The 15,267-nt window shown below is 37.6% G+C and overlaps 2 protein-coding genes across 3 annotated transcripts in view; one reads left to right on the top strand and one right to left on the bottom strand.

Moving 5' to 3' along the window:
* Positions 1 to 3,406: 3,406 nt before the first annotated feature.
* LOC121368770 lies at positions 3,407 to 3,847 on the bottom strand. The gene has a single exon (XM_041493518.1). The coding sequence runs from the start codon at positions 3,845 to 3,847 to the stop codon at positions 3,407 to 3,409; it is 441 nt and encodes a 146-aa protein (XP_041349452.1).
* A 2,024-nt stretch (positions 3,848 to 5,871) lies between these two features.
* Positions 5,872 to 15,267, top strand: part of LOC121368405 (spermidine synthase-like) — a 54,276-nt gene continuing 44,880 nt past the window's right edge. The window contains exons 1-4 of one of the 2 annotated variants that reach the window (XM_041493116.1): positions 5,872 to 6,145; positions 9,753 to 9,873; positions 13,585 to 13,677; positions 15,106 to 15,259. In XM_041493116.1, the coding sequence (XP_041349050.1) occupies positions 6,009 to 6,145; positions 9,753 to 9,873; positions 13,585 to 13,677; positions 15,106 to 15,259 (505 nt within the window). In that variant the 5' untranslated portion in view covers positions 5,872 to 6,008. The remainder of the gene's footprint in view (positions 6,146 to 9,752; positions 9,874 to 13,584; positions 13,678 to 15,105; positions 15,260 to 15,267) is intronic. The other variant, XM_041493117.1, reaches the window with a different exon arrangement.

Below are 15,267 nucleotides of genomic sequence, written 5' to 3' on the forward strand. Positions count from 1 at the left end.
TATTGTCGTTTTTGTTAGTTGGTCACATTTCTAAAATTCCTAATACATGTACTTTAGTACATTTGTTAATTTGGTTAATACTTATTCCGTCGTTTTTGACGGTGAGATTGGTCAATGGGGATGTTACCTATATATGATCATTGCCTACATATTACAATGACGTGTCTTCCAGAATAAAACGACAGACAACGTTTAATACATGTATATTAAATATACACTCGGTTCTTGTTCCAGCCAGTGTACCATGACTGGCATATCAAAGGCCGTGGTATGTGCTATCCTGTCTGTGGGATGGTGCATATAAAAGATCCCTTGCTGCTAATGGAAAAGAGTAGCCCATGACGTTGTGACAGCGGGTTTCCTTTCTCAATATCTGTGTGGTTTTTAACCATATGCCCGACGTCATATAATCGTAAATAAAAATGTGTTGAGTGCGTCGTTAAATAAAACATTTATGGTTAAAAGTTCAAGTATGCAGATCGAATAGCTGATTCAAGTTTAACTTATTTTACTTAGAAAGATGTTCAATGTGTCCCCGAATCATTCTGCAGTAACTGGCAGATTTCAGGTCCAATTAAAATAAAATTGTGATTACCTTCTGTCTCTCTTTTTCTTCATCGGCTAGGTAGATTAGGATCATTAGTAAATAATCGTAATGGCAGCAGTGATATATCTGGCCAATTTCGATTTCAAATGTATTGAAATCTGCATGGTGTCCCATCTCGGTGTCATCTAAGTCACGACATGTAGCCTCTCTTGAACTTCCATTTATTTTATTTTTGAGTTAACCCTATAATGAAAGAAAGAAATGTTTTATTTAACGACGCACTTAACACATTTTATTTACGGTTATATGGCGTCAGACATATGGTTAAAGACCACAGATTTTGAGAGGAAACCCGCTGTCGCCACTTCATGGGCTACTCTTTCCGATTAGCAGCAAGGGATCTTTTAGTTACGCTTCCCACAGACAGGATAGGCCTTTGTTGAACCAGTTATGGATCACTGTTCGGTGCAAGTGGTTTACACCTACCCATTGAGCCTTGCGGAGCACTCACTCAGGGTTTGGGGTCGGTATCTGGATTAAAAATCCCAGTACCTACCAGCCTGTAGACCGATGGCCTAACCACGACGCCACCGAGGCCGGTAACCCTATAATGTGAATCCCAGTATATTTATATTACTTTGTAAAACTAATATTATGTGTGTCTGACTTCTGCTTGACAAGAAGCAGGCCGTTTGTAGATGTAATAAACGTACGCACTTGTATGAATACAATATCGGCTATCATTTCAACAGAAACAACATGGCTGTCGTGGATATTAAAACACAAACACGATCGCAAATTTGAAATGTCACATGGAAATAGTAGTTTTATGGAAATTAGATTTTTCTAGCACCTCGAAGCAGTCGTGACGTAGAGGACAAGGAAATGTGGGGACATGGATTTTTTTAAAACTAAAAACTTTGATTAAGTATTAAACTTATTATTAAATTTAGTAGCTAACAAATTCTTTTGGACAATGAAGAATAATATGTTTCATGCCCACTTTCTGACAAAATACACGTTATTTAATACGTACTGGTTACACGTAATGGCTACCTTGTAAATTAGAAACCAGGCAATGGGGACATCCGCTTTTAGACTATCTTCTCAGGGAGATATTACAAGAAAATGCCAGAAATATAATTTACAATCTCAAACTAGTGTAGATATTAAAACGATTTGATTCCTAAGATGACACAAACAAAACTATTATTTGAACGTTTTTGTTTTACCGAGTTATTCAGTACTAAAGTTAGGGGGCACCAATTTGTCCTGTTACACACACACACACACACACACACACACACACACACACACACACTCACACACCCCTCCATCCTGTTCACACACTGACCGTAACCTCTTGTCGATCCGTCTTTAATCTGCTAGAGAGTTTGCAAAACTAAACTTCCAATGAATTGGGGGGGAAAAAAGCATTTTAAAATAAGTGGAGAGAAACAAACATGACCCCCCACCCCACCCACCCCGGATCCGCGCCAGTGTACACATAATTTGGGATATAGTATTGATCAGACATTGACAAAATAAAAAATTGTCTGGTTTAGTATGATGGAAGGTTTGGAAGTAGTCAGAGTACTCTGACGGTAAAAGAGTTACACGGACATGTGGACAGTTATCATGCATCGCTCTATAAGTTATAACCGTCAGAGATCAATCTATATAAATTCTGCGTAATCGCTGCCTATCAAACGGTAGTCAAAGATTCCCGCTCTAATTACATCAGTCCTATGTTTGACGTCAAATATCATTACATCGATTATTTTTTAGTTCCTTTATTTAAAAAAAAAAAAAAATCATATATCAATCACTAATACACACACACTACAGGAAAAAACCCAACGTGTGTGTATGAGTGATTAATATGTGAACTTTGTTTTAAAGAAGAAACTCGAAAATTATCAATGTAAAAGAAGTACTTAGTAGCAACTGCCCCCTAGAGTAGTACCCTAATGCTGGAACAAAATCTCAATTTCGGGCAAAAATTATACAAATATATGGGCAAAATGTGATAATCCGAGTGCTTTTTACCATGTATTTCCATCATTCTACGCTCAAATTTAGTGTTAATCCATGTAAAAATGTGCGGCGATTCGCTTGAAACCGTATATATTTGTTTGGTAGTAATGATAATATGAATAAATGTAGTTATCCAGATTCGGGCTGTTTTTTGTTTTTTTAATCCGGGCAAAAGCCAGCCTGCCCACCTACAATATTGGGAGCCGGTACGCCAAGTTTACCCATGTGAGTATATAGCACAGGCGTAGCATGATCTGAACCTGGGGGGGGGGGGGGGGGGGGGGGGGGGGTGGGGGGGGGGGGGGGGGGGGGGGGGGGGGGGGGGGGGGGTCGAATATGAACCAAGTAGACCTTTTTCTATTTTGTTTTTGCACCACCAGAAACACCATATGTATAAAGCTGTATGTTTTAGTTCTGAAAGCGGACCATTGGCTTCAGCGGGGGGGGGGGGGGGGGGGGGTGTTCGTCCGAACCCCCCTAGCCTACGCCCCTGATACAGGTCATGCGAATAGATTACGTCATGAGTTAACTTGCATCTAGTTTTGAAGTCGTGGAACATTTAGGTTTACTCATATGCAAATTTATTCCATATGCAAATTCGTCATGCGAACCTTTGCAAAACTATACTTGGCCAAAAAACGTTTATCAATTTGGTAAATGTGCTTAAATAAATGAAAACTCGTGACTTACAAAATAAAATCACACACTCGATTTAACTGAGGCATTATTTGTCAGTATAAGTAACAGAAAATTGTTCACTACAAAATGAAATGTGTGACCTACCACGTCGTTAAATGGTACTTGGGGGTCCATACACGAAAATCAGAAAATTGTCAGTAGGCCTAATGTGTCTGAGCACCTTGGACATTGCATTGTGACAGCGGTACAACGTCGGGTCATGCTTCTGATGAGACGGTGGATCTCTGGAACTGTGATAGAGATCCACTCACGAGTTAAAGCATGTTTACGGTTGTTGACGTTTCGAATATCCGCGTGGTTCTCCTGCACCCTACAACCCAACAAATTCCACACCTTCACAATCGGGAAGAAGTCAGGCAATATTGTTCCTCTGAAGACGTCAGTCGTTAGTCTTCTTGAATGCTGGCGTGCATTGTCCTGTTGAAACAAAACTCCTGGATGCTGCTGCATGAACGGAATGACAACTGGTGTGATGATTTCGTCACTGTAATACTGAGCATTCAGATTCCCATGAATGATGAACATGAGGTTGTTTTGTCTGATGTCATGAATTCCTGCCCACATCATGACACTACCACAACCACATCGGTCACGTTCAATGCATGAGGCGACGTTGTATCGCTATTAATGCCCCGTGTGCTTAGAGATATTGAGTCTGGTAGGTATAAAAATATCGAAAGGGCACAAAGAATATGTACTTTATGTAACTGTAATGAGATTGAGGACGAATTTCATTTTATCCTTCAATGTCCAAGATACGAAACTTTAAGAAAGAAATTCATTAAAAAATACTACTTTAAGCATCCCAGTACTTTGAAATTAATACAACTCTTATCAACCGGAAACAATAAAGAGATAAACAACCTAGGAAAATATTTATTACAAGCAAACAGAACTAGGGATCAACTATTACTGGAAATAAACTAATATGTTCTCATTTTATCATTACCCTAGCCGCTGAGGATAACCTGTAAAATAACTTATCTTTATTCTGTTTTGTTTTTTCTATTATATATGTGTGTTTGTGTGTTTGGGTGTGTATTTGTGTCTGCGTGTGTGTGTGTGTGTGTGTGGGTATGTGTGTGTATCTATGTATATATGTAAGTCACTCTCCACCATTGTTCCGCACTATTGTATATATTAATGTTTGTTCATTGTTATAATGCTGATAAGTTGAACAACTTAAAGCAATAAAAGAACTTGAACTTCAAAAAAAAAAAAAAAGACACGTTACTGATAATTTCCCCGAGTTTTGTGTACGGACACCCAAGCACCATTTAACGACGTGCCAGTCACACATTTCATGTCCTGTTACATGTACATATATTGACAAATGATGCCTCAATTAAATCCAGTGTCTGATTTCATTTTGTAAGTCTCAAGTTTTATTAATTTTTTTAAAGCACATTTACCAAATTGCTAAACGTTTTTGGCGAAGTATACATTCGTGAGTATAATTATATTGTTCAGCCACAGAACAGAACAAAACTTTATTACGCTCAGGCTGTTGCACTTTAACAGCATGACCGGCCTCGGCGGCGTCGTGGTTAGGCCATCGGTCTACAGGCTGGTAGGTACTGGGTTCGGATCCCAGTCGAGGCATGGGATTTTTAATCCAGATACCGACTCCAAACCCCGAGTGAGTGCTCCGCAAGGCTCAATGGGTAGGTGTAGGCTAAACCACTTGCACCGACCAGTGATCCATAACTGGTTCAACAAAGGCCATGGTTTGTGATATCTTGCCTGTGGGAAGCGCAAATAAAAGATCCCTTGCTGCTAATCGGAAAGAGTAGCCCATGTAGTGGCGACAGCGGGTTTCCTCTCAAAATCTGTGTGGTCCTTAACCATATATCTGACGCCATATAACCGTAAATAAAATGTGTTGAGTGCGTCGTTAAATAAAACATTTCTTTCTTTCCTTGTAACGGCATATGAGGAACATAAAATAACAATATTTTACGGCGGAAGCAATTAGACATCGGTGGGAGAGGGCTGATTGGGATTGAGGGTGCATCCCACAGACAGGATAGTAGCCAGTCGTGGTGCACTGGCTGGAATTTTTTTTTTAATGTGTTTGTTTGTTTTCGCAATTTTACGGGGGATCATACCCCCGAACCCCTAGGAACTTAGCTTTGCATGCATATAAAAGATCCCTTGCTACTCATTGAAAAATGTAACACGTTTCCTATCTAAGACTATACGTCAAAATTACCAACGGTTCGACATCCATTAGCCGATGGTTAATAAATCAATGTCACGTGCTCTGTTGCATGGCGTCGTTAAACGAAACGAACTTCAAGCGAGCACTTTTACCACAAGGCTAGGTCCCCGCCGCCAGCTGATGGGTCTGTCACATGTTCCGATATGCAGATATTGTTGAAATAATATTTTAAATTGTGGGTTGTGCGTAATATAAATAAATAAAGAAATTACACCCACCCACCCCCATGTGCTTTGTTCTGGAACAGCCCTTGCTCCGTTAAAACCGTATTTCGGTGCACCGATCCCGATTTCGAGTATTATAAACCAAACTGTTATACTGGCAAATGCTAAACGGGTAGCCAGTCGATTAAACTATGAGGCGTAATACAGTGGTACCGTAACTAACGTGAAGACTAAATCCGTTAATTAGCAAAATTATAATTATTGACTTTCTTGATCACGCTTCATTCCAGTTTATTGTTCTGCTTTCACTGTTGGCATCTGAATTTGAGTGCTAACCAAAATGTCTCAATCGCACATAGACCGCACATGGTTTCGAGAGGTGAACACTGCGTGGGATGGTTATTCGGTATCGCTTGGAATCGAAGAGATACTTTATGATGAAAAATCGAAGTACCAAGATATTATGGTTTTTAAGAGGTGGTTTTAATTATTACATAGCAATTATAATACTACAGTATTGTTTATAAATGAATATACCAACGGGCAGAAACTGTGTCCTATTTTATTTTATTTATTTACATTTTAACGATGTACCGTATTTTATCAAATTACTGTCGTAGTACCGATTAGTTCAAGATTGCGACAAGCAAGCAACGAATGGGAGGCAACTCTAATAATTGCGTTTTTTAATTTTGATTAAAGTAATGATTCCATTATGATTTGGGTGTATTGTGAAAAACCGTGAACCAGGCTACCCCATAAATCTGTCTATTTACATAAATTTGACTTGTTTTTAACCATAAGACTACTGCATTAATTTTGACAAAAACCACGTTTAGTGGGTACAAGTTTATAATTTTTACTCACATATATTCACTTACATTTTTTATAAATACATAAAATAAAGTTCATATGTCAATCGGTAAGTATTATTTTCATCGTTTTTTTCCAAATTTTTATGATATTTTAGATCGGTTGATGTTGATTAAAGTTAGGCAAAAAATAGAAAAGGTTACATTTACTTACAAGCATTTGTGGCCAGATGTCCAGTATTTATGTCCATTATTCCCAATAACCGGTTTTTCTGATCAGAATTAAAAAAACTACGATTCATATTCCAGTATTTGGTTATTTTCGTTGTTGGTAAAACGATCAAATTTATTATCAAATTAGCTGTCACAATCAGCTATCAATCCCTGAAAATGACTGTGACGTGTCGCCATTGTTGTCAAGTGAAAATACTTGCCGAAAACCACTTTTTCAAATCAAAATTCCAAGGTATAATCCATTGAAAAAAATCTAAATAAACATGAAGCTGACTTGTCTTCCATTTCCTGTTACTAAATAGCTTCCGGTGAGTGTCACGTGCAAAACAGCGGGAAATATGAATTGGGGAATGCACCGTAGGCCTATACAGTGTACAGTATGTCGACTGGCAGTAGTCAGAAGGTTAAGGAATCTGCATATGATTGAACCATAACATCAAAATACTTTTGTTGAATTAAGAAAACTTTACCAAAAACAAAGTGCACAAAAGGAAGGAAGGAAATGTTTTATTTAACGACACACTCAACACATTTTATTTACAGATATATGTTGTCAGACATATGGTCAAGGACCACACAGATACAGCTTCGTCTCGCCCCAAGTGCACATGTCATGTCATGTCATAGGGTTTTACGTGCACATTCAGAACAAGCTGTTGTATCGCATGCCTGTCATGGGCTCCTCCGTCCATGACAGGAAAGGTGGGGGGAGGGGAGAGGAGGGACCGCCTGCACTGGCAGGTGCAAGGGAGCACCAGCAGCCCGATCAAATCGGTAGCAAGCGGGGAGGGTGGTGGTGGTGCTATGGAATTTGAATGGAGCAGTTAAATGCCAAAGATAAAAAGGTGCGCAATTTTGATCGAGGGAATTTGGCGCAATTTTGAACGGTCGGTCGAAAGGTAAATGGCCGAGCTAATATAGGTTTTGATATTAGTGAATCGAGCCCAAGTGCACAAATGAGGAAAAGACATAGGGAAATGTATACATAACCGCCATTTTGCACTGTGCACACTATAGTAAATGGCGTGTAATATTAAACAAACCTAAATAAACAAGTTTCACACTTCTGTCATTGTCAAAGTCTTGTCTGCTTTGCAGATTCATTGCATAAGAGTTTTGGTGATGTCATGTGACACGCGTCACTCTTGAAAACAATAGCCCGATTTAAGGGGGAGGATAAAGAACATTGTCAGCATTAGACTACAACATGCATTTAATCTCTTCACAACAGAAAATGGCATGAATATTAACATTGTTGGTTGATTTTGATAATAAAGTGAACACGGTAAAAAACACTATTTTATCAAATCGATCGTACATTACCATGCGCACATGCAGAAACAATTTCCCGTTAATAGGCTGGTTCACGATTATAATAGGATATTTATGTTACAGCTTGGTGTGCTTTCACTGTTAGTGTAACAATAGGGCACCAGTAATTTTAGGAAACTAAAATGGTGAGCATATGTGATTTTCTCTCTTTTTTTTTTCAATGATATCAGAATAGTTAAAAGTTAAATCCACACAAAGACACTTTAAAGTTAGAAATAACAAAACTTCAAATTTAATGCAAGTTTGGGGTAATTGATTAGGAACAATCGGTTACCTAATTAAAAATAATTTTAACTGACTTTCAGTTACCTTAAATTTTGAAATATTGCCTCCTGTAAAGAATGGAACTACATAGTAGGCCTGTGCAACACCATGACCAAAACTACCAAAACAGTACTAGTGTAATTGAAAACATATTTTATTGCATAAACAACAAAAGAATTCAGCGCAAGTTTGCCAGATTACTAGGCCCTCTCCTATATACATACAATATAATGGTGACAATTACTTAATGATAATAGTATTGTATACATATAAAAGATGTATACAAATATTTTTTTATAACAATCAAGTTGAGTACTAGTTTATGACTGTCAGAATAATAAACAAAATAAAGTCTTCTAAACATTTGTGTACATCAATAGTGTACATTCAATAGTTCATTAAGACAAGTCTTGGCATTTAATTGCAAATTTGTTCTATCAGCTAATATATAAAAACCAGTATTTAGTAGTTTTCATCATATGTGGGGGGTTTTGGGGTTCATTTATTATTATTATTATTATTATTATTATTATATATATTTTTTTAATATTGACAAAATTAGTCAACTTTCATCTTACATTTCCCAGTTGGAAAACATTAGCGACTGTAGGGTGTATACTACCAAATCAAATCCCATAGATGACAATAGTAACATATGTGGCTAAAACTCCTACCTGTAGCGTATCAATCGACATAAACGCCACGGATGTAAATACTATGATCTCTCACACTTAAAGTGAATCAGAAAAAATTGGGGGTCAAGCTGCTCGTTTCTGAGATAACGGGTAGCGTCTATGACTACCTTAGTTCTGCACAAAATTTGAGTACTTTTTTTCACAGGTACCCCATACATGTTTCCAGCACAAGGCTACTTGACACACACATTGATACTAGATGAAATAAAATTGCATTTTTTTTTACCCAGATGAAACTATTATTTTTTACAACCAACACACACTCATATATAACCAATCACAGGACTTGTGGTGTTCACTCCTCTATCAAAAGTTGGGTGCACACTTGCATCTGAGAAGTAGCAGTTATAGATTCAAGTTCTAGTCTATTTTTTAAGTATATTTTCCGGTTTTAATGTCACAAGACTACTCTTTCACTCAGTTATAACTTTATCCAAATGTGTTATACATGTAGATTTGTAGATTAACTAAACTTAGTGTAATTTTTATGAGTTAAAACTAGGGTCTGTGCCTGTGAGCAGTCTAAGGTCAGGGGACCCTCATTCTATCTAGCAAGTCTGTTGGTCAGGAGGTGATTTTAAGCCATTGAATCATTATAATCTCTATATTATTATTGCTGGGTCACCAGACTGTGTTTATATATCTATAAGAATTATATGTATACATCATATGTAAGCACAGTAATTATAAAGCATTTTGTATTGTATTGTAATGTGTATGTTTTTAATATACTTGTTTTTGTTGTAGTACATCGTTCGGGAATGTACTGGTTTTGGATGGTACAATTCAGTGTACAGAGCGGGATGAGTTCACATACCAGGAAATGATCTCCCACCTGCCTTTAAATAGCCATCCAAATCCGGTTAAGGTAAGTCACTGTGCATACTGATCCTGTAGATGTAAACTTATGTTGTACAGACACAGACTACAGACAGACTAGTCATACTGATCCTGTAGATGTAAACTTATATTGTACAGACACAGACTACAGACACTAGTCATACTGATCCTGTAGATGTAAACTAATATTGTACAGACACAGACTACAGACTAGTCATACTAATCCCATTGATGTAAACGTATATTGTACAGACACAGACTACAGACAGACTAATCATACTGATCCCGTAGATGTAAACGTATATTGTATAGACACAGACTACAGACATACTAGTCATACTGATCCCGTAGATGTAAACGTATATTGTACAGACACAGACTACAGACATACTAGTCATACTGATCCCGTTGATGTAAACGTATATTGTACAGACACAGACTACAGACATACTAGTCATTCTGATCCCATTGATGTAAACAAATATTGTACAGACACAGACTACAGACAGACTAGTCATCCTGATCCCGTAGATGTAAACATATATTGTACAGACACAGACTACAGACAGACTAGTCATCCTGATCCCGTAGAGGTAAAAAAATATTGTACAGACACAGACTACAAACAGACTAGTCATCCTGATCCTGTAGAAATAAACCTATATTGTACAGACAGACTACAGACAGACTAGTCATCCTGATCCTGTAGAGGTAAACCTATATTGTACAGACAGACTACAGACAGACTAGTCATCCTGATCCTGTAGAGGTAAACCTATATTGTACAGACACAGACTACAGACAGACTAGTCATCCTGATCCTGTAGAGGTAAACCTATAATATTATTGTACAGACAGACTAGTCATCCTGATCCTGTAGAGGTAAACCTATATTGTACAGACAGACTAGTCATACTGATCCTGTAGAGGTAAACCTACATGTATATTGTACAGACACAGACTACAGATAGACTAGACGTCCAGATCCTGTAGAGGTAAACTTATATTGTACAGACACAGACTACAGCCAGACTAGTCATACTGATCCTGTAGAGGTAAACTTATATTGTACAGACACAGACTACAGACAGACTAGTCATCCAGATCCTGTAGAGGTAAACTTATATGGTACAGACATAACCTACAGACAGACTAGTCGCATGTGTTTAAGCATTGTTTATATGTATGTAGTTACACATACATGTGTAAGATAAAAACAGGCTTTGTAAATTCTGCCCATAGTGTACAGACTGACAATAGTTATCCAGATCCTAGACAGTTGTTGGTCTTCCTTTAATATTTAGTGTTTTCTTTTGCTGTGTGACATAAGTAAACAAGCAGTCTGGGAGTACTGCTAAAGCAATTGGCATGTCCCCCTACTGAGCGCAATTTTGTTTTGTATTGTATAAGTTCAACGGCCATAACACTGTGAAAAATGGGTCAATCACCATGAAAGTCGAACCTGATCTGTAACTGTACATGATAAAGCTATACATAACATTTCAGCTCAATATCTTGAGGCATTGGAAATTTCCATTTGTCCTAACTTCAAAGGCAGTAACTGTCAAAAATGGGTAAAAAAAACCCATGAAAGTCAATCTTGATCTGTGACTATACAGTCATGATTCAGGGCTGGCCATATCCTAAAATTTTCAGTTGCCTGTCGGTCAAGTAACTCTCAAATTTCACTTGCCCACCAAAAAAATAAATTTTTATTTCAGTGAAAACAGTTAGGAACTGTCTGTAAATTCAGTGAATGCCGTCTGTATGTTGGCTTCAGGCAGCTCCACACCTCTCAAGCAGCCAAATCTCCCATCCTCTTTTTCTCCTCTTCATCATCTTCCTTGTCATCTTTGAAAGGAACTGGCTCAAGATCTCACTCCTTGATCTTTGCATCCTCAGCCGAGTGTTAGGAAAGATTCTCTGGTGCACTTGTAGCTGGGGAAGTGGGGAGGGTTATAACGGACCAAAGAGATTTTTTTGTTTTTATATATTAAAATAAAATTTTTTACTCCTCTATTTTGCAGGATGAATTTTACTTGTAGAATGTAGGGCATTGCATTTCAGGACATTTAATTTTCAAAATGTTCAGGCAAAGCATATCCTCGGTTTTCCTTAGAAATTCCGGCATTTGGCACTCTCGATTAAATCCGACACACAGACTCAGTCGGAGACTGCTTAGATCCTGTTACAAATTTTCCTGCATGCGAGCCTACTCACTGTTCTTTAACATTTAGTCAGTTAAATGTTAATTGCTTAATACATCAATTTAATTGGTAAACAAATGCGAAAATTTGCAGTTGGACAACCTAATTTTGTAATATGAAACGCTACTACGTTAGTGAAAAACTGACTGTGGTGGGAATTCCATGACGTCATTTTACTTCACACGTGTGTTGCACGAGCTCACATAGATAAAGCCAAAACTAACTTTACAAAGAGTCTACTTATTCACTTTAGTAACGTGCTGGATCGTAAAGTTCTAAACAGCTTTTTCTCGATACTTCAACGTTTTTGACATGAAATATCATGATTTACGAATAAAGGCCAAATTTCTTAATTGCATTCAAAAAGGAGCGGGGCTTATTCAAAGACATGGGCATACTTCCGGTCAAATACGGTACTCGATATAATAACCATGGCTTTGAAATGACAAACGACACTAACTGCACACTACAGAATTACAAAAATCGCAAGTCTACAAAAGTGATAAAGATGCAGTTTGTGTTTGGAAATTTCGGTAGCCCATAGGACGACTGAATTGTAAAAATTACTCATCTGAGCAAATTTTTTACATGTCTGGGGCGAGCAGACGAGTACTTTTGGCCAGCTCTGATGATACGGCTAATAAATGTTTTTAGCAAGTTTGACTTTCATGGAGATATTCCCATTTTTTAACAGAGTTATGCTCCTTGAACTTAAGAGATATGAAAATTTGTTGGGCTCAGTACGGACCAAACATGTATTGCTTTAGCTGTATACTGTCAGCTGTAGTGGTAATTGGGTATTAGGACCACAGTACTGTTAAGACCAATTTTAGTGAGTCCCACTGATGGTTGTAATGTCAGTGTTTCACTATAGCAGTCATTATGGTTTGTTGTGAGCAAATGCTGTCACTCGTGTGTGCTTACGCAAAATAATGTCGGCATGGGTGAAAAACTGCTAGCCTCATCATATTGTGATATTTTACTCAAAATTATTGTGAATTTGATGCTGAGAGCAATTGCTCTTGTACAGGAGAACAGTTTATAATGCTCTCCTACATAATTTCAGGGGAGCAGTTTATTGCTCACTATTGATTTTCAAACCATGTAATCACTACTGTAGTTTCTTTTTAGAGGTGACTAGAAAAACCTTAAGAGCTCCAGCTGACAGGGTTTCTGCCAGAGGGTAAAATGGCTATGGTGCCATACCCAAATCTTTGGCAGATTTTTTAAGTTAACCTTTTTCACAACTTTAATTATTCTTATCATTACGGTATGATTTTTCTTAACCCTAACCCTAAACTTAACCCATTTTCTTTCTGGGGGAGGCCCCCCATACCCCCTGTTGACTTGTTGCATTCAATTCCATAGTGCCATTCCCAAAACCAAAACTTTTTTTCTGACAAACTCTAGCTGACTGTTAAATTTAATAAATGTCAGCTGCATTACTTAATCCCATCTGGGCCTCTCGTTATTATTGTTGACTATATTATGATGATAATTGTAACTAATAATATTGATTCTTATAATTTCAGGTGTTGGTGATTGGAGGGGGAGATGGCGGAGTGGTGCGGGAGGTTCTCAAATATTCCAGTGTTGAAAACGTCACTCTGTGTGAAATCGATGAGGTATCTCTCTACATTTAGTATGAGCTATCAGCAGGGCTTGGAATTTTAAGAATTTGTTACCTACGGCAAATTTTGAAACGATTTTGCCATAGGCATAATGCTCAGCTATTTTATTACATGAGTATCTTTTGTAACAAATAAAATAAAAAATAAAAACCCCAGAATTATCTCTTCAGTTGATACTAATTATTTTTATCCTGTGGCCAAAAACAACTGCCATCGGTAAAGCCTCTGAATTGTAGAAATTCATATACATTTTTATCATCCATTAAAGACTTTTGCAGGAGATATCACTGGCACTATAATTTGCCATATCCTTTCCTATATTCTCCGCAGGAGATAAAATTTTGCTAGTTAACAAGTATACCCCTGCCAAATATAGTGACATTCAACCTACATTACTGACATTGTTTACAATTGTCGCAAATGAAAAGAATGATAATGGATGATAAAAAGAATACCCCCCTCGTGTCTTGTGATATCATAATTTATAAGCCCTCGTTGATAAAAGTATAAAAATCCTCGGCAAGCCTCAGATTTTATACTTTGATCAACTCATGCTGATAAATTATGATATCACAAGATACTTGGGGAGTATCCTCTATGTAGCAGATGTGGCAATTGCCATATATGCTGCCATTAAGCTTGAGCCCTGTATCAGTCGGCATAAATTATCTCTTGTTTATGGTATAATTTAAACAGGCCTTGACCGTAACATTGTTCAGTAGTAGCCCATTGGGCTACAAGGTTTTAAAATCTGGTAGCCCTCGGTAAAAATTGGTAGCCCCATAATTTTAATAAATTAAACAAACAAGCCAAAACAGTAAAATCATTTATTGACCCTACCTCTAACAAAGATACTCTTTTATTTAAGTAAATCGTATTGCACAATGCCACCTGTGGGTCAGACTAGGGGAGCAATTAACACTGTTACAGCCACCCGTGGTAGCAGAGTGTGCACAGAAAAGGTGAAATTTCAGACACAGATGAACAAAGCCTCTTGTTGATTGTGGAGTAACTAGACATGAACAAAAATCTAGTAGCCCAGCGGACTACTGGGTTTAGACATCTGGTAGTCCCAGTGAGGAATCGGTAACCAAAACACCCCGGACTACCGCTAAGGTCGAGCCTTGAATTATATTGGTCATTGTGATGACAATCCTAGGCACCCACAAACAGTTTCCCAATCTATATCATTTATTTATATTGATGGAATAATGGTTTTTAAAAAAAAATAACAACAACACATAACTATATACATTTACCATGCTTAAACACCTGCGTTTTAAGAGAGAGAAAAACAGGCTTCGTAAATTCGGCCCATATTGTTTTGCCTGCAAGCATACTCAGTTATTGTGTCAAGTTGAAGGTACACTTATTTTTAAGTTAAAATGTTTTTTTGCTTTAAAAAAAAGCTTTATTTTTCAGAAAGTGATTGAAGTGTCCAAGCAGTTTATTCCAAGCATGTCCAGCTGTCTCAGTGACCCACGAGTGACCATTCACTGTGGAGATGGTATTTCTTACGTCACTGAACACACTGAAGAGTTTGACGTCATCATAACAGATGCATCAGATCCTGTTGGTAATATT

The sequence above is a fragment of the Gigantopelta aegis genome, chromosome 3 (assembly GCF_016097555.1).
Source record: "Gigantopelta aegis isolate Gae_Host chromosome 3, Gae_host_genome, whole genome shotgun sequence".
Lineage (NCBI taxonomy): Eukaryota > Metazoa > Mollusca > Gastropoda > Neomphalida > Peltospiridae > Gigantopelta > Gigantopelta aegis.